Raw genomic sequence first — 26,445 nt, forward strand, 5'->3', positions numbered from 1 at the left:
TGGCCTGCCTAGCTGGTACCTAGCTTAATCTGAGCCGGTACATGCTCCCCTTTTTGTTGTTGTTTATGCTACGCCGCCCTCGGAACTGTGCCGATTGGTGTGATGACGTGACGATGGGGGGTTGGTCTGTTGTCGGCTGGGCTCGTGGCCGCTTCTCTGCGAAACGAGATGTGTGTTCCCGATCGGTCGCAGGATGGGGTGGGTGCTGGGACAGGGTGATGATAGCAATACTTGATACCACGGGGGAATTGATTGGCGGTTTACTGTTCCTGCTCTGTTGTTTCTGTCACGTTGCTGTTACTGACGGGCGGTTATGGATGTGGTTGCTGTGAATACATGCTCGGTCGATTGGAGCAAGACGAACGGGTCTGGGTCGGCCGACGTTAGGAGCTCTTCGGCGGTATGTTATTCTCCCTCCCCTGGGTCTCTGATACCTAATCGAGACTAGGTATGAGGATGACCTGCATTGGCTGCCAAGCACTGCGGCACGGCAAAAACCCTCTTCTGGTAACGACTCGTCACGATCCGCGCAAGACACACTTTCAACTTCTCTTCTCAGTCACTCCACCACCGCACCCGAACACAATATTGGTGGTGTATGGTGAGAATGTGTCGTCGAGGGTGTTTCATTTAGTGAACTCGATGGGAATCAAAATGATTTGCCACCGTTGCCAACAGATGGCGAAGCACTACCTGGATCGGCAACACAGCTCGGACGCGTTTTATCTTCACGACGATACCGCGTCTTTTCTGTCTTCCATTGACCGTGGCTGCCCAGTATGCACCCAGATTTCTGGTGTTCTTATGGGGAATGGGGTTGAGTTTCGAGACGGCGGCGAGCCAAAGGGTCTCGCGACGTCGGGGAAAATAAACGCTCAGCGACGCTCTCTCGTCTGTACGTAGAGCTTTTCGCGGTGTGTGCGTTTACTTGACGCTTTGTCTCGATGATATTGACTGGCCTCTCAGTATCCAAGGGCAGCGACTCACCGTCAGTTCGCGTATGGTTAGAGCTCAAACTTGAACGTCCATCGACAGGGGAGAACGCAGACGACCTGAACAGCAGCGGTAATGTAACGACGTTCACGCTGTCCGCTACCTTCAACCATGAAACGCCAGAAGAGTGCTTCCCGCGCGGAGCTCCGGATAGCACAGAGGCGATGGATACGGGCGACGAAGCGGTGCTCAACCTACTAGCTTGGTGGGTTGCGCGGTGCGATGAGAGCCACAACTGTGGACAAGGACGTGATGCTGAACCAGCTTTCGTCCCTCCAAGGTTACTGAAGCTGGATGAAGACTTATGCCGCCTAATCGACACGAGCACAACGACGGCGCCGACAGGACCGTACATTGCGCTCAGCTATCGCTGGGGCGCCAACCCAAGCCATCTTGTTCTCGCTACCACCAACCTGACGCAGCTCATAGAAGGCATCGAGTACAGTAGCCTCCCAAAGACGTTTCAAGATGCCGTCGCCGTGGCTAGGAGGCTCAACATCCGGTACTTGTGGGTGGACTCGCTCTGCATTCTGCAGTCAGGAGACGGCCATGCGGACGACTGGGCGAAACACGTCCCCTCAATGGGTGCCATCTACGAGAACTGCTTCCTGAATATTGCCGCGGCGGATGCACCAGATGCAGACGGTGGTTGCTTCTATCGCAGGGCACCAGAGACGTTACAACGGCCCGTGATCCAGACCCAGTATAAGGAAGAGACAGAAACGTTCGAGTTCGTGAACCGGGACATCCAAGGCAGAGTCGGCCTCTTCCCTCTCAACGAACGGGCTTGGGTCTATCAAGAGCGCCTGCTGGCACCACGGACGGTGCATTTCAGTCGGTATCAGATCTTCTGGGAATGCCGCGGTGTCGCTGCCGCAAGCGAGTGCTTCCCCCGCGGCATTCCTCACTTCTATCTAGGGGACGAACCCGACGACGAAGCGCAGGCTCCCCCCTATTCACTCGAAGACACCGCCCTCGACGAGGCGGCGGAAGCGGCTACCTCCCAACCAACGGGGAATAACACCTCAACCATCTTCCAAAGCTGGGAGGAGATTGTGCGCGGCTACAACAAGACAACACTGACACGACCCGAGGACAAGCTCGCGGCCATCGCCGGCGTTGCGAAGCGCGTTGCTACCAAGGCAAACGACGAGTACGTCGCCGGCATCTTCCGCTCCCAGCTGCCTCTTGGGCTGTGCTGGGCCACCGGCGCCCCATTGTGGGACCAGTCCGGCACCTCCAGGGGCCGCAGCTTTGAAGGCCCCTACCGTGCTCCGTCCTGGAGCTGGGCGTCGACCGAGGGTGAGCTGACGTTCCCCCGCGATCCCCGCTTTGATGAGTACCGGGTTGCTCTGAGAGAGGAGTCGGTTATCTTGCGGTTTGCGGTGTGGTTGTTTGAGGTCAGGGATGGCGCGGTGAGCCGTGGGAAGCGTGCTGTGGTAAGGGAACTCTTCCGGAAACGGAGAGGTCCGCAGGTGGCAGATGTTTTGGGTGTCGTTATCGATCCCGTCACGGAGGGGGAACCGTTTGGGCGGATTCGGTTCGCGTCGCTGAGGTTGAGGGGCCCTCTCTCCAAACATAAGATTAAAGCAGCTACATTTGAGAGCTGCTGGAAACCTACTCTCGAGGATGGTCCATTCTTGCTGGACTTGGAGGTGGACTGGGATCAAGAAGGAGAGATTGGTCTTGACTTCGTTTATGTTTTGATCCTTCATTATGTGGAAACTGGGTTTCTGCAGCGTGTCGTACAGGGGCTAGTCCTAGACCCCGTGGGGGATGATGTCCATATCCTAGGAGGTGCCCAACATTATCGTCGAATTGGAAGCTTCCAGTCATCGTCTGTTAAGGCGGACTGGGGTCGCTTGAAGGTCTATGCGAACGAAGTAGTTCTTATTTAGCTCCTAACTGAAAGTCAAGAAACTGGATGATGGTCCACCGGAGACAGTACGTACATACATGCACATGAGGCACAGGGACTATCGGATCCAGTGTCAACCAAAATGTCCATGTCACTAATGATTTGCACGTGTTGGCTCACAGCGTATGCATGATGATGGGATAGGTATTATTGCATGAAGACGACTTCCCACACGTCCAACAGAAAGTGAGCCAGTGCATAATCAAATGTCCCTTCGGTAGCAAACAGATTCGGGGTACCCTTCGGCCATGGCTTTCTTCACAGCCTTCACACAGTCGGACTTGCTGTAAACGGTCAAGTCGGGCCAGCCATGTTGCCGATAGGTGTCCTTCAGCATGGCCATCATGCCTTCTTCGCCGTGGTATTCACCCTGGGCCTCCCGCACAGTGAAGTGGCTGATGGGAAGCCAGTTTAGTCGTATGAACTGATCCTTGAGGACCTCAAAAAAGTCAGGGATGGTCCAAGCAGTTGCGCCGTAGCGCCAGTCTGCCTCTTCTTGCGATACCCCGTCGTCCAACTCCGACCAATCGACGTTGGTCTTACAATGCCCTCCGAAGTCGATCCTGCCGGGACAGTCTTCCCAATGGATGATGCCGTGCTTTGTATCGAGCACCATCGCTTGGTCGAGGCTAGTGGTCAAACCGACGACATGGGAGGGCGATATATCGCAAAATGTACCCTCGGTGGCGAGACGTACTGACCTGGCTTGGGTGACGGATTCACCGGGACGCAGGGGTTTCGAGAGACTTGTGATGAGGTCGGGCCAATCGGCGACGGTACAGCCGGGGGCAACCTCGGCGGGATTTTCCCAGGAGCATCGGATGTATGGCAGGTGAGCCAGCAGTGCCAGAACCTCGTCCGACTTGCCGAAGGACTGGAGCACGGCGGGGTCGGCGTTGACGATTTCGGGCCAGCCCCCGGGCGGTGGGTAGACGACGTGGGAATCTTCAATGTACATCTGGGTGAGGAAGGTGTAGTAATCGGACACGGCGGCAATCGTTTCCTCGCGGGAGTACTCGTAGGTGATGTCCTCGAGGTCCATCATGTATGAGTTAGTATGACTTCTGGACCCTGGACGTTGGGCTGAGGTGAAGTGTGAATGGGTGATGCTAAAGTATGATATTGAAAGTTGAGCCGGTGGTTGCAAGCAGGGTCTGCGTGACTGCATCTCCCCTGACTGAGGATTTCCCAGTCATCTCCCACACGGGTCGTTGGTTCTTGTGCTGTCCAGTGGCCCACATGCCAAAACAGGCCGTAGTGTGTCGTCAAGTCACTTCTGTTACCATTCCCTGCGGAATGTGACATGTTGGTCGCCTTGATGTAACTGCGTCCCATGAACATGGCTTGCATGCCAAGTGACCGAGCGGGTCTTCCGTATATAGAATTGACGAGTCGGGAAGAGGCCCGGGGCGGATAACCTTTTGCAATCAAACTTCAAGATTGTATTAGTATCCATTTCCGTTGGCTGCCTGCCTCGAGGAGTCGAGACTTCAGCAACCTTGAAACTGAGATGTAATCCCTGCTGTCGAAGTTCTTCCCTTTTCTTTTGTATCCCCCTATATTATCCTCGTTCTGTCCTTTGTTTCTCCTTCATCGTCATCAAACACGAATATGCGCTCCAACATCGTGGTTGGGGGGCTTGCTGCCCTAGTTGCAACTGCAGCAGGTGTATCTGCTAGATTCTTGCACGACTCGCCATCCGCGACTGCACTGAACCCCTTGCTCGTCGAAAGACAAGCAACTACGACAGCTGCGGTGCGGCCCTCACTCACGCCGGACCCTTGGCAGTGCATTACGGAGAATATCACGCAGTATTTCGACGTCCCTATGCCAACCGGGGCCCTTTCTAAGGCTCACGAATCATATGCCGAGGAGCTGGCCGCACCGTGCTTGGCCACAGCAACTCGCGGTCGTGACATGGTGTCATGTCTGGACTCGGACCCGAAATCATGGTGCGGCCTCACCACCGCTGCGCCCGCCAGCGTCCTCCCCGACCTTTCAACCTACCTCTCCCAGGTCGTTTCGTTTTGGACGGCCAATAGCGAAACCATCTCCATCTTGTCCACTAGCTGCCCCGTTGCCTGGGAGAGACAAATTCCCATGATCGAGCATGAGTGGCTGAAAAGGGTCTCGGCCCATGCCAGCTGCTATCTTGAGGCGCATGGTGCACATCCCCAGACCCAAACCGACGCCACGGCGCCCACTCCGACGGCGGCAAGCGGCGCAACGACAACGACGACTCCGACGACAACAACAACAACCAGAGAGGGTGATGCTTCTCGTCGTGTCCAGGCTCTCGAGGCTTTCTCTTTAGTGAGCATCGGACTTGCTATTCTCGTGAATACGGCATAAACACGGAGAGATGATTAGCACGGTGGCAGGGTTGGCAAGTACCTAGGTATACGCCAACGCTTACACATTCTCGCATGGTGAGAAGCGGACAGGCCCCCGATAGGAGGAAGGTGTGAAAGAGAATCTGTAAGCCTGGTAACATCACGGACTGGCTAAACAAAAGCATTTCCTGTTACACTTGTCTAGGTAGGTAGGTATACAACCCATAAAGTTGATGATAAATATACCAACGTCAACAAACATGAGTTTTCTGTGCTGCCCTAAACCCAACCGCTTGGTAGGTAGGTATTAATGCACTTGATATGAGACAGCCTGTTATTGAATCCTGTAGTTGTTCTCGCCGTCCGATCATGCTACCGAACATGTTTCCACAGTGCGCTGCTATTAATTAGGTAGGTACTTTTCACGTGCGGAAGTTCTTTTCTGTTCGCAACATTGACATCGTTTGCATTTCTCACTTTATCAACCGTCCCTCGCTGCAACTCAGCTCACGGTGCCTACCATGCTTGCAACGATTCTTCTTATCCTTCTCTTCGGCGGCTCGGGATTAAGCATGGTCGGGCCGTTGATTTCAACTGTCGTTCGGCTCGGGAACGTGGCATACTACATGCACTCGACCCCTCTTGTAAGTCTTGCCTATCATGGATGGCTCTGGCTTCTTCCCCTTGGCTTCTTCTAGCTCTTTCACGCTGACACAGTCCACCAACAGGTCGGCTTGGGCCCAATCGGGGCTGGCCAGATAGCCGAGCCATGCACCGTTGTGACAGTGGGAAACTCGATTCCAACTTCCGATGACGTTCGGGATACATTGCATGGCTTCGACTTGGTTGATGATGTGTGGTCCAAGGACTTCTTGACCTCGCTGGTTGTACGGACGACGTTGCCAGAGTTGAACAGTAGCTGGACCGGCGAACTCAAGCACGTCCTCTCCCGAATTGCCCATGTTCAAAACATTCATGTCGTCCAGCTTGACAGCAGCTCTTCCCAGGTTCCTCAAGGGCCTTACTTCCTGCAAAATGGCCGGTTGCATTACGCATACCGTCTGTATCCGGACACGGCTGGTGCGTTTGTCGTTGCGGCAGTGCCCGCGGATAACGACAGTAGGTAAGTTCACTCTATTGCTTTCTCGTTATGTTGTTGTTGATCCTCAGTTGCATAGTTTCCGGTCCCTCGACGCTTCAGCCTACGGCGGACAATACCCGTCCGCCCTGACCGTGGCCGTCCCTTCTCGGCTATACTTCACCAAGACCGACGAGAAGCCGTACGCTGGCCTACGGTTGGCGGTCAAAGACATCATTGACCTCAAAGGCCTCAAAACTGGAGCGTCGTCGCTCGCCTACACCGCGCTTCACCCTCCCCGCGCAGCAAGCGCTGAGGCCGTCCAGAGACTCGTGGACCTCGGCTTCGTAATCGTCGGCAAGGTGAAGACAACCCAGTTTGCCGATAGTGAGTGGCCGACCAGCGACTGGGTTGATTACCATGGCCCTTTCAATCCCCGTGGTGACGGCTATCTCACCACAAGCGGGAGCAGCGCCGGCAGTGCCGCCGCAGTTGCAGCTTACGACTGGCTTGATTTCTCCCTCGGCACCGATAGTACGTCCTCCTTTCAATTCCACCCATCCTAACTGTCGACCTAACCCTCATGTGCCAGCTCTCGGGAGTATCCGAGCCCCAGCAGCAGCCCAGGGTATCTTTGGGATGCGCTCCTCGCTGGGCGCAGCAAGCTTCAGCGGGATTATTCCATACAGCCCGTAGGTTTACTCCGTGAAGATGTTGTTGCCTAGCCCAGCATACTGAAGCGGTTGCAGCAAGTTCGATACCATTGGAGGGTTCGCTCGAACTGCAAAGGAATTCAAAGTACTGGCCCACGCCCTCTACGGCTCGCCACCGTCTGCCGATACAACCAAGGCTCGGGTGAGTCGGTCGTGAAATCTGGGATGGTATTGTTTAAGCAATGTGAACTAACAATTTGATTCAACAGCCCGCCAGACTCTTGTATCCAACCGACTACTGGCCCAGTGAGCACGGCCCGAGTCAGCAGTTGTTTGAAGCCTTCATCGTGCGCCTAGAGACGTACTTGGGTGTGAAGCGCACAGAGATAAGCCTCGAGGAAACATGGCGACAGCACCGACCCGAGGGTGTGACCCAGTCTCTCAGCGAGTACTTCGAGCATGTTTTCGAATGGGCAGCCAACCCAGACCAGTGGACTAGCTTGTTTCAGGACTTCCTTCCGGAATACGAAGCCCGTTTTGGGAAGCCACCTGTGCTGAATCCCCAAATACGCTTCAAAGTGTATGTAACGGCCCCGATCTGAATATATCAAGCGACCGCAAGAAACAAACGAAATAAGTTTTCCCCACTCTAACAAATCATCCGCAGAGAATATCTCCCAACAGTCACCGCCGAGCAACAGGCCGAAGCCGTAAGACGCCTCAAAGTCTACCAAGACTGGTTCTACGAGCACGTCATGCCGCCATCCGACAACGACGGGAAATCCAGCACAGTGATGGTTCTGCCTTGGACCACGGGCAAACCGGATTACCGCGACAAGTACCGCGATGGGCCGCAAAGGTTCACGGGAACCGGTTTCTTCTTCTACAATGTCGGTCCCTATGCGGAGGCGCCCGAGCTCATCATCCCTGGTAAGTCGTTTCCCGCGGCAGTCCCAAGGACAGTGGTTACTTGTTGCTAACATGACATTCTAGTTGGAACTACTCCGTACGTGTCCAAGTTCACGGGCAGAACTGAGCGGCTCCCGACGGCGCTTGGTTTGATGGGTGCAAAGGGCAGCGATGTCGCGCTTGCTGAGCTTGTGAGCGACTTGCTAGAAGAAGACGAGACCTTGGGGGGGCTGGGAATCGCAGCGACGAGGCAAAAGCCTCTTGAGGGAGATCTTTAAGGCTTAGAATGTTATGTTGAGAGTCGGGGTGCATGGTTGAGCATGGGAAATTGATGGTGGAAGAAAATCACCGAAGTGAAATGAAGGATGGTAGTCAAGTCCATGAAGCGCTTCCCAAGCCATGATTGACGTACCTACCTACCTACCTAATCTTTGCGGGAAAGAACGTGTACAAGTCGCGCAGACGAGCTTGGGGACCGGGGTTCGTATCTGATACCTCTTGGCAGTTGCTGCCACTTGGCCGAAGTCACATGACCAGGCGTTGGCTCATTCACGTCGCGTCTCTGGGCTTGGCTTGCTCATTTCATGCACACACGGGTGAATGAATGAACTCAATCAAGAACTCTAAGTTATCAACAGACGAGGAAACACAACACCATCTTATTAATTAGTAAACCTTTCTCTACTACCCATTCAGACTCTGAAATATCCTCACACCATGAACCGCTCAATCGAGCAGACGCTGCTCTCTCTGCTGCCGACTCACAACTCGGACCTCCCCGAGTCTCTCACCCAACTGGCCAGCTCACTGCTCGCCCAGTCCCGAAACCGCGCCAGCACTCTCAAGGCCGAGGAGGAAGTCGCCCGACTCTATGCCTGCGCCAACCTAGCCTGCGACAGGCTCAAGATCAGCCTCAACCTCCCCCCGATTGACCCCCGGCCACCCATCCCCCCGCGCATCTACAAGCGCCTCTACAACCACCTCGACAAGATCCTCCCGGCCACCGCCTCCACGCCCAGCCGCCACACCCCAGGCGGAACCGCCCTCGGCAGCGGCCGCATCCGCACCCCGAGCTCCAAGCTCCGCGCCCAGCAGCAGCAACGCGACGACCACAACACCTCCCCCCTCGCCAACAAATCCCGAACCCCCACAGCTACCACCACCACAACTACAGCCACCACCCCAACCAACCGCAAACAAAAAGAGAAATCCCTCGCCGACCTCCGCAACTCCCACCAAACCCCCAACCGCCCCACCCCCCAAAAAACCACCCCTCCCCTCCCCCCCTGGATACGCCCCACCCTCCGGCACCTCCTCGCCACCCTCGGCCCTTCCCGAATCGGCCCCGTCGTCGCCTCCGCCGTCGAATCCATCCTGGCGCCGCGCGGCCGGCCCACCACCGACGCGTGGGCGCGCGCCAACATGCCCGCCGTGCTGGGCGCGCTGTACCTGTTTGTGTGGCGCGGCGTGGAGTGGCCTGGTGGAGAGGCGGTGGAGAGGGGGAGGTATGTGGGGATGCGGAGGGAGGTTGTGGGTGGGTTGAATGGGGTTAGGGGGGAGATTGGGGGGGAGGTTGGGGGTGGGGTTAAAGATGGGGGGGATGGGGATGGTGATGGGGAGGATGAGGCGTGGGAAGGGTGGAGAGAGATTGGCGTGGCCGAGTTGGATGATGCCGCTGTGAGGGGGAGGAGGCATGGGTGGTTTGAGATGGGCTGGGTTAGTGGGGTGGGGGATTTGGTGGATAGGGAGGCGAAGAGGGTGGAGGAGGAGGAAGAGGAGGAGAGGGATGGAGAGGGTGATGACAACAACGGGGAGGTGGTGCAGATCCGGAGGGCTGATACCATGTTTCAGGAGAGGTATGACTATCTCGGGGAGAGGAAGCGCAAGGCGTATGCGGAGTGGAAGGAAGGTGTGCTCAAGAGGATCAAAGAGTTGGAGGCGAGGTAGTCCCGGGTGTCTGGCCGCTACGCTACCTAGTCTACCCATCTATAACTACCTATTAGGAACCTCCCTCCCTTACGCGCCCACCTTCTTCAAGCTCCGCACCGTGTCCACCACAGACTCCTCCAACGACCGCCACTTAATCCCCAACACCTTGTTCGTCTCCGTGTTATCAAACCCGAACCGCTCCCCCTCCGCCGGCAGCTCCCCGCCCTTGGTCTCCTCCGTCGGCAGCCGCTCGGCATCCTCCGGAAAGTTCTTCCGCACGATCGCCGCCATCTCGGCATTACTAAACAGCCCCGCCGTCGTGAACAGCCGCTTCCCCCCGGCCTCGGCAATCTCCAAGCCCGCCTTGACGTGCGCCTCGGCCACATCCCGCACATCCACCCAGATGGCCACCCCGCCGCCCGCGCTCGGCACCGCCTCCCGCCACTTCCCCTGCAGACAATCCACCAGCCGCTCGTTACTCGTGTTCACCCCCTCCAAGCTCTCCAGATAATGCACGACCGGCCCGAACACCGTCGGCGGGTTAACAGTCACCAAATCAAACGCCGCACCACTCGCCAGCTCCCACGCCGCGCGCTCCGCCAGCGTCTTGCTGGCGCGGTACGCCGTCGGCGGGCTGCGGTGCGCGTCCGCCAGCGTGACCGGGTTCCACGTCGCCTCGGAAAAGGTGTGGGACGGGTCGGCCATGTGCGCCTCGTCGACGATGGCCGCGAAGGAGGAGGTCACCACGACGCGGCGTACCGTGGGGGCGGAGCGGATGATGGCTTTTAGGATTCCGGTTGTGCCGTTTACCGCGGGGTCGATGAGTTCTTTGGGGTCCTCTGTTGCGGGTGTTAGTTACCGTGGGGGGGGGGGGGCTGTCTGGGGCTTGGTTGGGAGGGGGGTTGGTAGGACGCACTCCACTTGAAATGGAAGGGCGAGGCCGTGTGGAGGACGACCTCCAGGCCGGGCGTCTTGACGACCTCATCGAAGGCGTTGAGCTGGGCGATGTCCGGGACGATGGCGACGACCAGGTCGCCCGACGCGGCTTGTGAGGGGTAGGCTTCGCGGATCCTCGCGGCTTTGTCCTCGCTGCGGACCGTCGTCACGACGCTGTGGCCTTTGGCGAGCAGTTGCTCGAGGATGTGTGCTGGGGGGTTGCGTTAGTCAGGGGTGTGGTTTCGGTAGGGGTTCTGGTGAGCGTGGATGTCGGTGTTAGGTTGGGGCAGTCATGGGTAGTTTGCTTGAGCTGGGAATTGGTCTAACGCCCAACCAGCGGGACAAGCGGTCACAGGAGGCTTCTAGAAGCACGTCGATTCCAGCGTTGTCAACTTTTACTTACCGGCAATGAAGCCGGAGCCACCTGTAGCATGTGTTAGTGGTGTGATTAGGAGACGATATTACAACCCAACCCTCACTCACCTGTCAAAAGAACCTTGGTCATGTTTGCTGTTCGTCTCTCGATTGTCTGTGTGTTGGGTATCTACAGGCTATTGATGGGTCGGGACCAAATACCCCGAGATGAATGAGCAATAGGGGGCCCCTTTTAAACCCAGAGCTTCCCCCTCACCCCGCTTCTCGGGCGCTCCCGGTGGGGTTCAAGCGGCATCGGGATCGGATCGGATCAGGTCGCCATGCATTAGCTCCCCTCACGCCATCAGTCGCCCTAATGCTTCTTGTGATTAGCTAACGCCATCCGTTACCCTTCGTGTTATCTCCGGTTGGGCCCAACACGATGTCTGCCTACCTAAGCAATTAGAGGTGACGGAGAACACTTCGAGTTACTCGTTGACCCGGAGCAAGCCTGGGTGGGGGGATATAAATTGGGGCTTATGGTGCCTTGTTGACTGACTCGATTGGTGGCTACTGATAAATAGACGTATTGGCAGACGGGAACCGTGTTTAGGTCCCAAGCATCTCCTTATTTGGAGTGGGGTGGGCGGGTTGTGGAAAGAGGCGAGACTGGATTGTAAACTACGAAGATGGTATGCTATGAGGAAAGAATCAAATTCGGACGGTGTTGAACCTGCCGGGTAGAACTCGGGTCAGTAAGAAGGCGGCAATGTAAAGGAACGAGTCAACCTCCGACGGCTGCCCCTTGCGCCAGGATGTGGGATGCCCTAACCGCAATTGCGGGAAGGCCGGTTGACAAGGTAACAAGACCACTAACGCCAATGACTTTACAGTTCCAGCCATATCCGTCTCTCTGTCAAAATATGTCTGTTGTTATTTGGGTTACCTTCACACAAACCAATACACGAAAAACAATACCCACCTTCCGTGCCATGTCAACTCCCAACCCCGGGAAAACAAGCCAACAGCTTTCGACCCCCAAGAATCTATGTCACAGTCCAGCCAAGCCCGGTTCGAGAAAAAACAAAGTCAAACTCATTCCCATTCTCGTGTCCCCCCACCCATCCATACACTCCCCCACCTCCGCACCCAAACCGCCACTTCACTCCGTCGTATCCATCGCCTCGCCCTCCCCCCTGGCCTTCGCCCGCCTCTCCGCCTTCCACGCCTCAATCCGTCCCTGCAGCTCCGTGTCCGGCACGACATCCTCAATGCTCATCGGCTGCCTCGTGTACGGATCCTTGGGATCGCTCAGCAAATGCTGCGTGATAGTCGACCGATCCACGATATGCTTGGACGGCAGCACCACAGGGTCGCTCATGAGAATGCCCATGATGGGGTCCTCGAACTCGGGCGGGGCGTCGTCGTAGTCGAGGTCGGCGCGGTCCAGCGCCTCCTTCGCGGACTCGATCTGCGCGGCCAGCACCTCCCATGCCAGGACGTCCTTCTCGTCCTTGAGGTGCTTGTTGCGCAGGATGAAGGCCGTCATGGTCATGGTGGCGGGCGAGTAGGAGCGCCCGTCGGCGGCGACGGCGTCGATGAAGGAGGAGGACCCGGCGAGGTTGAGGTAGATGTCGACGAGCTCCGGGAGGAGGGTTTTGGGGTTGAAGTAGTATTTTTCGGCGTTCTCGACCTTCAGGGTCTTGGATTTGGGACCCGTCAGGATCTCGAGGTTGTAGTCCAGCATGCCTGCCAGACGCTGCACAACCTCGGGCATGGTGAAGGAATCGACGAGAGAGTTGGTGAAGAGCTTCATCATGCTGACCGTCTCGTTGGCGAGCTGCATGTACGACGTTGCTTGGCCCTCGGCCGTGCGAAGTTCCTCCTCTGTCTTCTCGCGATCTTCTTGCGAGAGGGTGGGGTCTCGCAGGCGAGCTTGCAAGTCGTGGATTTTGGGGAACTTGCTGAGGCCTTCGTCTAGGACGTACGTCGCGTCGTTCATCAAGAGGTTGACGAAGCGGACGAAGAAGGTGCGGTTCGATCTGCTAGGGTTAGTACTAGAAGACGGGAAGCGCACGAAAGGGTAACTCACCTGCTAGATTGGACCAGCTGTTGCCGGTACACATCGTTGGCCCAGATGCACTTGATGACCTGGAAGATCTCGAACCGGATGTTGAACTTGTCGTAGAACGCCGTGTGAGCACCGGTTGACTCGCACTCTATGTAGAATTTCATAACCGCATGCAGCAGGTAGTCGTTTGCGAACTTGGTGCTGGTCATCGCATCGCCTAGGACCCCCTTCTTCATGTGGTAGGTCGGCCACGTCCCGTGCGATAGCAGTGTGACCAGCGACGACTTCAGGTACGGGTTTTTGATATACTCGGACGACTCCAGGAACGTGATGCAGAGGGCGATCATCTCGTCACCGACGGCCGACAGGATGATCTGCGGGATGTAGCGGAAGACGAACTTGAAGTTGTCGACAACGTCCTGCAGGGCGTATTCCGGTAGGCACTTGAAAGCCTCGGGCTGATCCGCAGACAGAGGAAGTTTGAGCGGCTTGTCCGGGGTGTACTTTGTTTGGCTGGCGACCCTCAGCAGCCATACGGTGACGTACCGCATGAACTGCAGCGACCGACTTTGCATCTTATGTTCCAATAAAATGCCCTCGATCGAGAACTTCAGCGCCATGGAGCGCTCGAGGACCGTTGTGTGGCGCTTGACAGCCTCATCCAGTACTCGAAGCTGCTCCGGCCGATGTATGAGTTTGTGCCGCTCCGCCTCCATCATAGCAATGTTCTTCTCGTAGTGCTTGATATCCCGATCAAGGTTCTTCATCTTCGAATTTGCCGCCTCGCTGCCGTAGTGATGTGCCGCTAGAGTCAAGAAGAAAATCTCTGTGATAAAATTCGACTCCCCCTCCAGCTTGTTTTCGTAGAACGCATCGGACTGCGCTTGGTCCGCGTTCAACTTCGTCTCGTCCTTGATGTCGACCCTCGGGTTCCTCCTGAAGTAATCAACGTCGATCCGTTCCACTTTGGAAAAGTTGCTGTCCATGAAGGGCTCACACAGGGTGTCAAGGATGACAGTAATGTTGATCATGAAGCCATCAGACGAAACCTCCCTAGGGTCGACTTGCATAGCGCGTCTCTTGTGGTTGGCGTTCATGACGTAGGCAAACCAGTCCAGTATCTTATTTCTAGCCTGGGGGCTCGCGCGGATGAAGGCGTTAACAATTGTCCTCAGATCCGTCTGGTGCGCCCCAAGCGTCATCTGTAGGGCGCTCTGTGACGCCTGAATGCGCCCCTTATCCATCGTCCTCGGCCCTGCGAAATAGACTGTCGTCACCTCTGGTTGGAGCGGCGATATCCTAAAGAACGGTCCAAGGATCGTATTTTTCTCGATGCCAGGGGCTGACAGCGCCATCTGGAAGCACGGGTGTTGTGCCAGGGCATTTAGGAGGGGTGGAAACCGTGAGTAGGTCAAGAGTGCCTGGCAAGGTCAGCAACGGGGAACCCGCCTGTCAAGCTTCAAACTCACGTTGACGCATGGCTTGTAGTCATCATTCATGTTCATTGTCGCCAATTTGTTGCTGATATCCGCCATGGCCTTGGTGAACAGCCCGGCGATGGTCTCATCCTCTTCCAGACGAGCCATGGCCTCTCCAAAGAAGTCCATACACAACCCGTTTTCGGTCTCTACCTCGCGCAGTAGATACGGCACTAGAGTGTCGTGTAGCGGGTTTGGCTCTCGGCTTCACGGTCCCTAGGCGTTAGCAACAGCCACGAACCAACTTTTCGAAACCAGACATACCTAAACAGCTCCGGCACAGTCAAGGCGAAAATGCAGTTGCTGAAGCATAATCGCCTGGCCTCCTTGAGCAGCGCCTCTTTCTCCGGCGTCGGATTCCGGAGCACCTTTATCGTCTTCACCACCCGCTTCCAGCACGGCAGAAGGTAGTCGAACAGCGGTCTGTCGTGTGGGATGGCCGTGGCGGCCTCCATTATCGCCTCCTCGAGCCTTTCAACAGACAGTTTGAGCGGCGCGCCTTCATCCGCGAGGTCCGCGCTCAGGTTCGGCAAGAAGGTTAGCTTCTGGCCGTTTGCGCTTGTCGTACGGATCGGATCGACGGTGACGCGGAATATCGTCGAGAGGATGCGGTCGGCATAGTCCTCAATCGTTTCCTGTGCGGCCGGGGTCGTCTGCTTCTTGGGCGGCGCGCTCGCTGAAGGCCCGTCAACATCCGATGCTTGTCTCTTAGCTCGGGAGCCTTGATTGTTGGTACTACCTGGTCTGCTACTGCTAGGACTGCTGGCGCTCTGGGGAGTTGCGGCTGCCGGGGTAGACGAAATGTTAGATTTGGGTTGAGTGTTCACCGGCATGGGCTTCTCGGCCTCTTTTGGTGTTGCCTTGTCGTTCGTAGACCCCGAGGAACTTTGTCCGGGGGCGGGCGGCGTCTCAGTGCTCGGTGACCCTGCAACAGGCGTGCTTGGGCCCGAGGGACCTCCAAGTTTCGCCAGTCTCCGTCGACGGATCTGCTGCATCGTCTCTTGGTCTGGCGCATCAGGCGTCGCCGCCGGGGGCGGCTGCTCGTTCGGATCCATTTTCTCGTTTGTCAACGGCGTCTTCGTGGTATTTGAAGCCGGGAGAAAGTTGGGGAGAATCTGAAACCGAACGAAGAGACCGGAAACAGATAGTGAGAAGTTGAAAAACCGTAATAGATGCTACCCGGGCTTCCGACCTCACGACTGGGTAGTTTGGGTTGATGGCGGGGTTTAAACAGAGCTCCAGGCTGGGGGGCGCTATCGATTGGAGCCTGGCCTCCCCTGTTCGCTGCAGGGCTGTTGCTGACGCAAGAGCAAACAATGGAAGACTGGTGGAATTATTAAGCGGGTGTTTTCTTATCGATAAGCACTTGGCTGGGGCGACGTGGACGACGACAACGACCTCGGCTCGACGCCATCACAAACAAGACGCAAAGCTGTATGTTTTGCAAAAGTAAATAAAACTAACTATCCATATCGAGTGTCCTGTTGAATAATCCGAATCGATAGTAGGCACCGTGTGGTACATCTAGTGTAGTAATATCACAATATGTGACGCGGACATACCAGCCCAGTCCACTTGAACACCCCCCCTTCCCCCATTTCCAAGTAACGCCGTTAGCCCTTTTGCGATGACAGTAGATCGACGCCGAACTCCTTAGGGTATTCATCACTTCAACAACCGTCCTCCGGCCAACTCCAAAACAACCGAATACCCCAGACAAGACACAGAGAAAAACCAACGATGCTCATCCACACCATGATCCATGACTTCAAAGTCGGTGTAGAGGCTCCGACCTCCCCTCACTATTCCGCGGACTCTCCTCCGAATACACCCAACCGCTAGTTTCACGAGGGGGTGGCGGCCTACCCCCCCCACTCGTGACGTTTCCGTGAGACATCCCAGTGTTAGAGGGCCCGGCAGTCGACCCAGCGCGTTGTTGTACGTTCTGGCGTTGCAGGCTCATGAGCCAGGACATGTGCATGTTGACGATTCCAACCTTGTTTCCAATCTCGGTGAGGTGTTCGCTAAAATGGGTTGCGTGCTGCAAGATGATGTGTGACTGGCGCGCGTCCATCTCCAGAGACTGCTTCCGGAGGAGCTCCACCTGCGCCTCTAGCCGCTCGAATTGCGCGAGTAGGTAATCCTCGGGCGAGCCCCCCTCTGCGCCGTCGTCCGTCGAGTCCGGGAATAGCGGTGGCGCATTGTTGTTGAGCGTGATGCCGGGAACGTTGGCACCTGTGGCGCTGCGGGAGGTGTTTGCCACGTTCGATCCACCAACTCGGGTCCGCTGGGTGTGCCGCTCGCGTTTCTTGCTCTGGGCAAGTTCAAACTTGGTTAACCGCCCCGCAAGCTCGTCAATGATCTTGCGGTCTTCGTCCTGCTTCTGCATCAAACGGCCCACAACCTCAGAGGGGCACCCGCTCTGTTCATGTTCCTGAACGACTCGGCGCTTGTCTGCCACCTTGCAACCTGCAGAGTGCCACTTGCATTGGGTATTGCTCTCGGGACAATCTTGTGCCTGGTGTTTGGCGAGGCAGTGGCGTGACAGGTGTTCCTTGCAGTCCGGACAATTGACTATGGCACCTCTGCAGTCGTAGGTCTGGTGCGAGATGATCTCCACGAAGGTTACCCTTTCTTCGCAAAACTCGCACGTGACCTCCTGGTGCATGCATCCATTCTCCGGGGCCGCGTCCCGTCGTGGGACGCGCTGAGAGCAGGTCGGGTCGGGGCACTGGACCGGGGTGTGCTCGCAACGACGCTCGTAATGGCCCTCTATGTGCTCACGGGAGCACTGGTAGTCGCAGCCCCTGTTGGGGCATTTGACTTGAAGGCGATCTAGCTGGTCCTTGATGATCAAGGGCAGTCGTACGTAATCCCGGGTCTTGTCGACCGGGAGGCGGTCGATTGGGCACGTCGACTGTGTCTCTAGTGCCCGGTTGATGCACCCTGCACAAAACGTGTGGCCGCATGGGGTGGTAATCGGCGAGTGAAACGCTGTTTTGCACACTGGACAAAGCAGAGTTTCGTCAACCGGGTCGATGTACTCGATGTTCTGGTAGTCGAGTTTTGAAGAACAGGTTGTTTGTGACGCATGAGCCATGGCGCTGCTTGGAGAGGATACTCGAAAGTTGTCCTCATCTGAGGGTCGTAAAGCTGTTGTTGCCAGGCCTTCCTCTGGGGTGTTTGGAGGTGGCATGGCTGATAATCGGATCGGAGCGGGGCCACCACGACCACGTCCGAAACGTCGGGAAGAAAGCGCGAACGCGCAGGATCAATCGGGCGACAGTTAAATCAATCAACGGGCATCCGTAACCTAGTCGGAAGCAGCAGGCAAGCCGACCAAGAGAAAGAGGCAATGATGGAAAGGCAGTCACGAAGTGGTATGGATTGCTTCGGAATCAGCAATGGCGGAAACGTGATGGAAGGCAGGTCGGAGGTAAGGTACCGAAGAACCTGGAAGCATGGCGCGCATGGGCCCAGTCTCGCATGGGCCCAGTGATGGTGACCAAATCCATGGATCACAAACCCGCCCCACACCCGAATACCCGGTTCCCTTTCGGGTTCCAAACCCCGGGCCACTCAAACAAGATGGAAACCTAACAGCTGCAAACAAGATGTCAACGAGAATATGGGGCTTCTGGTTATGAACAAATAGCCATAGCTCTTCTATCACGTATGATATCATCAAGCATCGAGATCATATGACGTTGGCCCCTTATCTTTACAAGCGGCTGCGGCAAAGTGTGCATGCCGGGATTACGAAGCCGTTACCCTGCTACCACTTGCACCCCATCATCGACAAAAGGCCAAGCAAGCTGATAAACCAGACAGCTGCGAGATCCATTGGCACGTGGGAATCCCAGGACATGCATTGAAAAGCGAATTCTGTTAGAGATAAAACCTACAGTTTTAACCGTTAGTCGCTATCCCAAAACACCCTTCAGCCCAAACCTCCCGTCTGTATGGCGACCTGTGCACCGAGCATCTATTCCGGCAAGAGACAGGCAACCTTGAAGCTGGTTACCTTAGGTAGGTGTAAAGCAGAAGGTCGACATGGTATTACTACCCAGGCAGTGTCCTGAATTTTCTAGTAAGAGATGGCAGACAGTATCCCTGGTATTCTAATTCCAGTATCGGGTGAAGCTGACTGCAGAGTGCGTTCTTTCGGTACCCTTTAAGCCCCAGGGACAACCAGTCAAGAGGCCAAGGATAGTTGGTGGCGCACAGCAAAACGAACGGCATCGCTTTGAAAGTCAGACAGAATTGGCTGTTGTGAAACGGAACCACAAGCTTTAATTAAGCATGCACGTCGTATTCCTGTTTCAATTTGTTCTGTGTATCGAAACATGTCGAGCAACTCGAAAAGTGTCTTCTCAGAGACGACCTCAGTGACCTGTACCCGGAAAGATTTGTTGGAATGATACTTGTTGGTGGAGGCGCTTGGCGTTGGATACTACTCGTATGTAGAATATGCCCTCGTTTTCGGCTTGCCCGCTCCATTGTTATTCAGCCCTACCATTGTCCAATTTATTCCATTAATGGCGAATGCCCAAGGGTCATAATTCCACGTCAGAAATATTGGATCATGCGAAGCTCGCACAGTTGCTTTCCCGGACAGGCAACTGCAGCAACCGAACTCAGCCTCCACGATTGAGAGGAAAAGGATAGGCTGGCACGCCTCGCTGGCTCGGGTCGAAGGAAGCCAACCGAAAATGGAAAGAACTCGCATGATGACAGACTGGGCGCTGCGTGCTGACGATGACAGGACATTGAGTTGCGCCGGGAATCCGAATGACGCGTGAAGCCATCTCAGAGATGGATTGCATTCTTTGAGTGCTGCTGGACTATAATTCAAGAGGAGAATGGACCCAGAAGCCGACGGAGTCAAAGTTGAGATCAAGGGACAGAATTGGAAAGAACAAATCTGAGCCAATCGAGCAAGCCCATGAACTCCCATGCCGCTTGGGTCCCACACACCCAACCCTGTGAGGCAGTTAGCGCCAAAAAGTTGCCCCTCGGTTTGGATGGAATTCGCCCCGCCCGGCAAGCCAAAAAGCCACCCCGGTAGCCCGACCCGCTGCGCCCACAAAGGTCCACGGATTGCTGAGCAGCCCGGTGGAGAGCGATTTCCGGCTTCTCGACTTGAGCCAGGAAACTGCCGCCCGACTGCAACGCCCGCGCCTTGACAGCCCACGGAATGCTACCAATTCCACATCGCCATGCTTTTTATAACCATACGGATACAATAGGCACCGCAGAAACACGCCACAGCTCTCGCGGCAACTCGAGCCGACCACACCCGCCCTCAACCGTCACGAGCAAGTCGAGACAGCAAGGTGCAGCAAGGGACCGAGGGACAGCATAGGAGCAGTGGTTAGGTGCTGGGACACACAGCGCCGGCAGCAGCACCAGGCATCTCCGGGAAACACCAGAACAGCAGCCGCTACGTCGGAACAGCCATCGAACCGTCACCAATACCTGCGAGGACCCGTCGGCCCTGCTCAAATGAGCTGCGAACTCGACGCCCGTTGCGTAACCCCGAGACCCAATGGGAGCTGCGTTCACTAGACAATGACGGCAACCGAAGCCATGGAGAGGGCGACCGGGAGCGAGGTCAGAACCTCCTCCAGGTCCGAGGACGAAGCCCAGCCCCACGATCAGCGTGCACCTCCTGCCGACAGCGCGCACAGGACCCCCAAGAAGCGGCGCAAAGTGAATCATGGTGAGTTGGTGGCGCGCTGTGTCGCCTCTCTCCCTCCTGCGTGTCCCATGCGCTAATTGTGCCCGCTCCTTCTTCGCAGCTTGCCTCTACTGCCGCCGATCTGTAAGTCACTGATCCCAATGCGCCAGGCGTACACACAACCCCTGTCTACCGATTGGCCCCCCTCCCCCTTCGGCGGGTGTCGCGGTCGGAGCTGCCACCGCGGAATGCATCCTGCAGCGGCACACGGGCATCCACCCCGCCGGATACGGCAACAAGGTGCACAAGTCGAGTCGTTCTAGTGGCTAACCATGTCCTGCTGCTTAGCACATGACGTGTGATCTCGTATGTTGCCCTCCCCTATTCCGTATCCTCCATCATTGGTCCGGTCTCGAGAGCAGACATTGACCCGCATCGTGTGCTGTGAACAGGAGAGGCCGTGTACAAGATGCATCAAGCGCAACATTGGGCACCTGTGTCATGACGAGCCGCGTGATCAAGAGACTAGAAAGTCAAAGAGCCTGGCCCCATCCACCGTACCGGACCCTGCACCACAACCCGATCCGGGGCCTAGCAGCTCCATCAACCAGAATGCCGGCGCCATGAAACCACCCTCGTTCGACTCGGCCATGGGCAACGGGCCGGGACAGGCCGCGAAGGCCACCTTTGATGCCACGACGCTAGCGAACCGGAGCAATACGCCGCTCCAGCTCGTGCAACCCACGCCCGTGTCCGGCGGCATAGCAGGCAGCGCCCTGGGCGCCATGAGTCAGTGTAGGTGGCTGGGATCCTCCCTTTAGGGCACCGTCCGTGTCTGAGGCCCGCAGGAGCTGAAGCTTACTGTTTCGCAGTTCCCGGCTTTTCTGATGCCTGGATGGCTTCTCAGAACCCTTACCACGACATGCACAACTTCCACTCCAACTCTGTGATTGCGCCCGAGGTGACCAATGAGTTCAACCTCTTGAATGACTTTTTGCAGACCAGCCTGCTCGATGCCACGGCGCTCTTGGGCGATGACCAGAGCCAGCCCGATGCGGGCTCGGCGTTTCCCAGCAGCACCGCCATGCTCCCCCCGAGTGCCGTCCAGGGGAGCTCCGCGCCCGCGCCTAACGCTGAGAAGGGCAAGGGGATATCCAGGCCCGACAGCGCCCTCCCGGCGGACAAGACCCGCGCATACTACCTCCAAGCGGCAGACCCGTCGGGCAACGCGCCAGAAGAGCGCATGCGCAAGGTTCTGCAGGCCAAGTACGAGGCGGGACTGCTGAAACCGTTCAACTACATCAAGGGGTATACTCGCCTTGGGAGCTACCTCGAGGGCCATGTTTCCGCGTCTTCGAAGCAAAAGATCCTTAGACAACTCGATCGCTTCCGACCCAAGTTCCGGGAGAAGATCAAGGACTTGACCGATATGGATTTAGTGCTGGTTGAAATGTGGTTCGAGCGGACGCTCATGGATTACGACCGTGTGTTCGCCAGCATGGCCGTCCCAGCGTGTTGTTGGAGGCGGACGGGGGAGATCTTCAGGGGTAACAAGGAGATGGCCGAGCTTGTCGGGGTACCAGTCGAGGACCTACGAGGAGTGAGTCCAGCCACGCCGCAGAGTGTGACGTATCCCAGCTAACCAACCGCCAGGGGAAAATTGCCCTTCATCAGATATTAACGGAAGAGTCGAACGTCAGGTATTGGGAGGAGTTTGGCACCATCGCATTCGACGCGGCCCACGATACGCTCCTTACAGCCTGCTCGCTCCAGAGCCCCACTGATACAACGAAACCCGTCATCAACTGCTGTTTCTCATTTAGGATCCGCAGAGATGATCACAAAATGTCGGTATTCCCTGTCTTATCGATCACTCATTTGCTAACCGACGCAGCCCGAGCCTAATTATCGGGAATTTCCTTCCCCACGATCCCGACCCCGATCTATAACGATACCCGACTTTCACAAACAAATTTATATACCTGCACAATTCGACAGGGCCCTAGACGTTTTTCCGGGTCCTGAAATGCAACACAAAACCACAGTTGCCGCCACTCAATCTTGGGGCTGGTTTGGTACATATATCTGTACATTTCTTTAGGGGTCATCGGTGTATTGGAGGATACTGGATTTTCATACCTGGAACACAAAGAAAAGGATGGGTTGCATTCATGGATCGGAGAATATACCTATCCAAACAAGAGAGATGGCTGCGAGGCCATTTGAAATATGCCGGTGGAGGGAGGTGCTGTCATCGCGCCTTCCTTTAGGAGCTTGTCAAGATATCCAGGCAGAAATTCACCACTTGCTGCAATTTTCTTCTTTCTTCTACATTTTGTCTACTAATTTATACGGACTACATTCAAAACACCCCCAAATTCTCTGCTTGTTTTCGATTCCCAATGCCACAAAACCTAACTACACTATCGGGACACAACGACCAACTCGTGATGCCTCCTACACGAACACCCAGACAGGCCTCGTCTCAATCAACCAACAAATCCGAAAGGCGAATCGAAGCAGCAATCGGTATGTTAATCCCTCCAACCACTTTTCTCCTTTCAAAGCCTGCGGTGGTAATCACAACTACTCGGGCTCCCTGTCTTTGCCCCTTTCCGGTCCTCGCCCCGTTTCGTCCTTCACCGCCCCCCAACCGCCTCCTCTCAGCCCATGCCCCTACCCAACTCTGCACCACCTCGCAATATCGCTCCCTCCAAACCCCCCGCCCCCCGCCCCAGCTATATCCAACCCCCCCACCCTCCAACCAAACACGAATAAACTAACCACCCCCCCTTCACCAACCCCAGAATGCGCAACCCGCCTCCGCAAGCTCCTCGCAAGCCCAGACCCCTCCGACACGCCCCTCACCGAGTCGCTCGTCGCTGACATCGCCAAGCATGTCGCCCACCTGCATGTCTGCCAGCAGCAGCAGCAGCAGCAGCAGCAGCAGGCCTATGTGCCGGGCGTGAGCGGCGACCCCGAGGTGGACGAGCTCGCGACGGGGCTGTGGAATGTGTGCACTAGGCTGTGGAGGGGGTGCAGGGAGGGGTTAGAGAAGGGTGGCGGCGTAAGGGGTGGGCAGCGAGAAAAAGGGGGTGAGGATGGGGGGAGAGAAAAGGGGGGTGGGGGGGTGGGAGAAGAAGGGGGTGGGAGTGACCAGAAAGGGGATGGGTCGGGGAGTGGTGGTGGGAAGGGGTCAAAGATTGGGAGGTTGGGGAGGCTGTACCTGTATGGGAGGGTGCTTGCGTTTCATCTGCTGGGCGTGGCCAGGCCGAGGGAGAATGGGCGGGTGGGTGTGGTGGTGAGGTTGATGAAATTGGGGCTGAAGGTTGTGAGGGATTGTGTTGGTAAGTCGAAAGCCCGCGCTGAAAAAGGAGGTTCCTAACATGAGCAGATGCTGGGGAAGTCGAGTTGGCCGGCAAGGCGGTCCAGACCACGACGGACTACAAGGGGTGGCTGCAAAACATGTCCAAAGACCTTCCCGAGGAAGAAGTGAGAGAGTGCCAATGTTTGGAGGTGGAGTACTTCATTATGAGAACGGCAATGGTAAGCAGCCCAAAGATGGGTTGAGAGACTACGCTAACAGCTTCAGTGCTGGGTAGAAAACCGACTCGATGTTGCTGAGCACATGTACACAAAGGCCGAACTCCTTCGCCGATTCCTTACACCCGAGTATACCGAGCGACTCGCGGACGTGTTGTACGAGATCGGGAAATCAGTCGCCGCCCGCGCCGACTTTGCGATCGCGGTCAAGTGGTTCGAGCGGGCCAACGACATAGTCAACGGCCAGGAACTGGAACAATTATCCCGCGAAGGCATCGAGCTACGACTGGCAATCCTCCAGGCGCTGGTGACTGCACTTCTCGGCGCCGGCACACCAGAGGGACTGGATAAAGCGAGAAGCTACGTCGAATTTATCGAGGCGGAAGCCGGCAATAAATTTGTTGTTTCGCTACTCAAGCTCGAGCTACTTCAGAAAACGCCTACCGAGGTCTTTGACAGTGACGCCTACGGCGATGTTCTGCGACATATTATACGGAACTTCTCCTTCTCCGATTCAGGGTTCAAGTTGATCATGCATCATATTCGGAAACTGCATGACAAGAGTCCTGGCGCTGGATGTGCCGTGCTCGACGACTTCATCGTAGCCCTGGGCAGCGCGGAAAACGATGGGTGGGTAGAAAAGGCAGTAGTAACGCGCATGTGGATGATCACGAACCAGCGAGACTCGGTCGAGGCAATTAACGCTGTACAGGGCGTACTGAAGTGTCTGGCGAACCCCCTGAGTGCAGAAGCGGCCGTGGCGGCGCAGGCGGTAGGCAGACCGGGGCACTCTCCTAACGCTGAGCTGACGTTGTGTAGTTGCTCTGGAAGAAACTGGAATCGAGTTACAGCCAGGGTCAATATGACCTGGCGGAGAGCTGGTGCCAGCTATCGCTGCACGTTATCTTCCAACACTGTGGCTCCGGTAACGTGTCTAAGCTGGAGAGGTACGCTAATCCATGGTAGGCTATTGAATGAGAGACTGACAGCGGCAAGGAAGCTTCTCATGTGCGCCCTGGCAAGAAACAGATTAGATTCTGCTACCTCCATCATTCACAAAATGTCCTCGCAAAGTTGGAAAGAGCCCATGACAGCCTACCTCGCGTTCAAAGTGGCAATCCGAGCTGAAGACCGCGCTCTTGCCGAAAAGTGTCTCGAAACTATCGGCCAGGCACCAGACCATGTCGACTATCTCGGCGCCTGCATAGCGGAATCCCAGAAGGCCGGCGACATATTGTGCGCTATTGCCGCTCTAAAGAAGCTCCAGGAAAAATACGAGTACAAGGAGCCGAGTTCAATACACCTTCCGGCTCTCTTCCGGTGCACCATTCGTTTACTGAACTTGCTAGCAGAGCGACCGGGAGTGGATATGAATGCCATCGTGAATGATTTATGTCAAGAATTTGATGATGGTCAGTAAGTCTTTTCCGCCCCGTCTCTGGCGGTTGCTAATAAGGGTAGTCGCCCTAGCACTTGAGCGGCAAAAAGAAGACAGTTCCTCGGAACGAAAGTTGTTCACCGTCGATGAGCTCGAGTGGTTCAGCAGAAACGCCTACAACCTCGCCTTAAAGAACACTGCGTACTGGGAACTCCGCTCCGTAGTGAGAATGCTCAGCGCATGCATCGGCATCATCAACCACTTCCCCTCGGATATCAGTTCCAAAGTCGAGTTGTCCCTGAAAACACTCTTTTCCCACTTCGTTATCTCATCTGCGTTGGTCTCGCTGGCGCGGACACAGGACAATATCGACAAACAACAGGATGATTATGCCACTTTACGGAAACACGTCACCGCGTTTGACACCGAGCTTCCCGAGTACTTACCTCAGTCAGATGAGCAGTCAAAGGATGACATGCTCCGGAAACATGCAACACTACTAGCCTTTGACTTCGAGGCAGCCATTGCTCTGAAGCAATGGGACGACTTGAGCAGCGTTATCCAAAGAACAGTACCCTGTAGGAATATCACGGCGCTCCAGGCGATGGCAGACAGTTTGCTAAGAGCGCAAGCTCCAGGGCAAGGTATGACCCCTTTCCATTTCACTTACCGTGTCCCCCCCTCTCTAACAATTAATCACACCAAGCTCTGTACTCGACCATGCGCAAAATAGTCAACGAGATCTGGGAGCTTGAGAACTTCGACGCCGTCAAGTTGGCCAAGTACACGCGTTGCCTATTCCAGGCCACCCTGCCATTGGACGATACCCTAGCGATGCGGTTGCTAGACGAAGCATGCGACAAGGCGAGAGAGTTGCGCGAGGTAAGTTGTATCTGCTTCTCTCCAGCCCGTTAGCAGGTCTGTTTCCGACGTAAACTGTGTTTTACTAACCGTTCCGATAGAGCCACGCAAAATGGCCCGAGGAAGAACTCGAGTGGATGGCGACGACCTCCTTCAACCACGCCATCGACTGCTACAGTGCCCATGAGTCTGACCGCGCCAAAGAGTGGGCGACTAAGGCGATCAACCTTGCTCACTATTGTGACGATAAGCAGCTGGAGGAGATCTTGCAGAACAAGTATCTACGACTGAGCTTTGATGGTGGATCGGGATAAGTTGCTGTTGGAACATA

At 56.0% G+C, this 26,445-nt stretch overlaps 9 protein-coding genes across 9 annotated transcripts; 5 read left to right on the forward strand and 4 right to left on the reverse strand.

Moving 5' to 3' along the window:
- The first annotated feature begins 162 nt into the window (after positions 1-162).
- On the forward strand, positions 163-3,002 carry B0H64DRAFT_132361 (heterokaryon incompatibility protein-domain-containing protein). The gene is made up of 3 exons (XM_062798144.1): positions 163-400; positions 449-895; positions 967-3,002. Exons 2-3 carry the CDS (start codon positions 451-453, stop codon positions 2,889-2,891), a joined length of 2,370 nt encoding a protein of 789 aa, XP_062661343.1. The 5' UTR covers positions 163-400; positions 449-450; the 3' UTR covers positions 2,892-3,002.
- Positions 3,003-3,113: 111 nt separating this feature from the next.
- B0H64DRAFT_373128 (uncharacterized protein) lies at positions 3,114-3,953 on the reverse strand (the record flags this gene model as incomplete). The annotated part of the gene is made up of 1 exon (XM_062802267.1): positions 3,114-3,953. One exon carries the CDS (start codon positions 3,951-3,953, stop codon positions 3,114-3,116), a length of 840 nt encoding a protein of 279 aa, XP_062661344.1.
- Positions 3,954-4,307: 354 nt separating this feature from the next.
- On the forward strand, positions 4,308-5,503 carry B0H64DRAFT_393181 (uncharacterized protein). Its single transcript, XM_062803618.1, has one exon. The coding sequence runs from the start codon at positions 4,523-4,525 to the stop codon at positions 5,261-5,263; it is 741 nt and encodes a 246-aa protein (XP_062661345.1). The 5' UTR covers positions 4,308-4,522; the 3' UTR covers positions 5,264-5,503.
- A 313-nt stretch (positions 5,504-5,816) lies between these two features.
- B0H64DRAFT_357952 (putative glutamyl-tRNA amidotransferase subunit A) lies at positions 5,817-8,314 on the forward strand (the record flags this gene model as incomplete). The annotated part of the gene is made up of 8 exons (XM_062801631.1): positions 5,817-5,888; positions 5,973-6,367; positions 6,423-6,856; positions 6,915-7,014; positions 7,072-7,177; positions 7,245-7,555; positions 7,643-7,905; positions 7,969-8,314. The coding sequence occupies 8 exons, from the start codon at positions 5,817-5,819 to the stop codon at positions 8,160-8,162; spliced, it is 1,875 nt and encodes a 624-aa protein (XP_062661346.1). The 3' UTR covers positions 8,163-8,314.
- Positions 8,315-8,482: 168 nt separating this feature from the next.
- On the forward strand, positions 8,483-9,831 carry B0H64DRAFT_473884 (origin recognition complex subunit 6-domain-containing protein; the record flags this gene model as incomplete). The annotated part of the gene is made up of 1 exon (XM_062808020.1): positions 8,483-9,831. The coding sequence occupies exon 1, from the start codon at positions 8,602-8,604 to the stop codon at positions 9,829-9,831; it is 1,230 nt and encodes a 409-aa protein (XP_062661347.1). The 5' UTR covers positions 8,483-8,601.
- Positions 9,832-9,900: 69 nt separating this feature from the next.
- On the reverse strand, positions 9,901-10,961 carry B0H64DRAFT_320884 (uncharacterized protein; the record flags this gene model as incomplete). Its single annotated transcript, XM_062800484.1, has 2 exons — positions 9,901-10,652; positions 10,730-10,961. Coding segments are annotated over 2 exons (984 nt in total), but the record flags the coding sequence as incomplete, so codon positions are not given.
- A 1,174-nt stretch (positions 10,962-12,135) lies between these two features.
- On the reverse strand, positions 12,136-15,936 carry B0H64DRAFT_132424 (ubiquitin elongating factor core-domain-containing protein). The gene is made up of 4 exons (XM_062798145.1): positions 14,917-15,936; positions 14,644-14,857; positions 13,196-14,595; positions 12,136-13,145 (listed from the first exon to the last, which is right to left on the reverse strand). The coding sequence occupies exons 1-4, from the start codon at positions 15,705-15,707 to the stop codon at positions 12,266-12,268; spliced, it is 3,285 nt and encodes a 1,094-aa protein (XP_062661349.1). The 5' UTR covers positions 15,708-15,936; the 3' UTR covers positions 12,136-12,265.
- Positions 15,937-16,089: 153 nt separating this feature from the next.
- Positions 16,090-18,082, reverse strand: B0H64DRAFT_393192 (uncharacterized protein). The gene has a single exon (XM_062803619.1). It carries the CDS (start codon positions 17,846-17,848, stop codon positions 16,421-16,423), a length of 1,428 nt encoding a protein of 475 aa, XP_062661350.1. The 5' UTR covers positions 17,849-18,082; the 3' UTR covers positions 16,090-16,420.
- A 2,141-nt stretch (positions 18,083-20,223) lies between these two features.
- Positions 20,224-26,428, forward strand: B0H64DRAFT_319327 (meiosis protein SPO22/ZIP4 like-domain-containing protein; the record flags this gene model as incomplete). The annotated part of the gene is made up of 15 exons (XM_062800425.1): positions 20,224-20,374; positions 20,454-20,476; positions 20,785-21,127; positions 21,205-21,932; positions 21,986-22,183; positions 22,627-22,861; positions 23,140-23,380; positions 23,444-23,679; positions 23,739-23,824; positions 23,925-24,632; positions 24,695-24,822; positions 24,905-25,291; positions 25,836-25,897; positions 25,960-26,135; positions 26,216-26,428. The coding sequence occupies 15 exons, from the start codon at positions 20,224-20,226 to the stop codon at positions 26,426-26,428; spliced, it is 3,915 nt and encodes a 1,304-aa protein (XP_062661351.1).
- Between the last annotated feature and the right edge of the window lie 17 nt (positions 26,429-26,445).

This window comes from Chaetomium fimeti, assembly GCF_033439085.1.
Source record: "Chaetomium fimeti strain CBS 168.71 chromosome Unknown B0H64scaffold_3, whole genome shotgun sequence".
NCBI classification, from domain to species: domain Eukaryota; kingdom Fungi; phylum Ascomycota; class Sordariomycetes; order Sordariales; family Chaetomiaceae; genus Chaetomium; species Chaetomium fimeti.

What these genes read in the sequence shown, in the direction of transcription:
- B0H64DRAFT_132361 (XM_062798144.1), top strand. Translation starts at nt 451, where the DNA reads ATGAGGATGACCTGCATTGGCTGCCAAGCACTGCGGCACGGCAAAAAC. An exon ending in TCAGCGACGCTCTCTCGTCT is followed by an intron (nt 896 to 966) that starts GTACGTAGAGCT and finishes CTGGCCTCTCAG; the next exon opens with TATCCAAGGGCAGCGACTCA.
- B0H64DRAFT_393181 (XM_062803618.1), top strand. Translation starts at nt 4,523, where the DNA reads ATGCGCTCCAACATCGTGGTTGGGGGGCTTGCTGCCCTAGTTGCAACT.
- B0H64DRAFT_132424 (XM_062798145.1), bottom strand. Translation starts at nt 15,707, where the DNA reads ATGGATCCGAACGAGCAGCCGCCCCCGGCGGCGACGCCTGATGCGCCA. An exon ending in ACTGTGCCGGAGCTGTTTAG is followed by an intron (nt 14,858 to 14,916) that starts GTATGTCTGGTT and finishes GGGACCGTGAAG; the next exon opens with CCGAGAGCCAAACCCGCTAC. An exon ending in CAGCTGGTCCAATCTAGCAG is followed by an intron (nt 13,146 to 13,195) that starts GTGAGTTACCCT and finishes TAACCCTAGCAG; the next exon opens with ATCGAACCGCACCTTCTTCG.
- B0H64DRAFT_393192 (XM_062803619.1), bottom strand. Translation starts at nt 17,848, where the DNA reads ATGCCACCTCCAAACACCCCAGAGGAAGGCCTGGCAACAACAGCTTTA.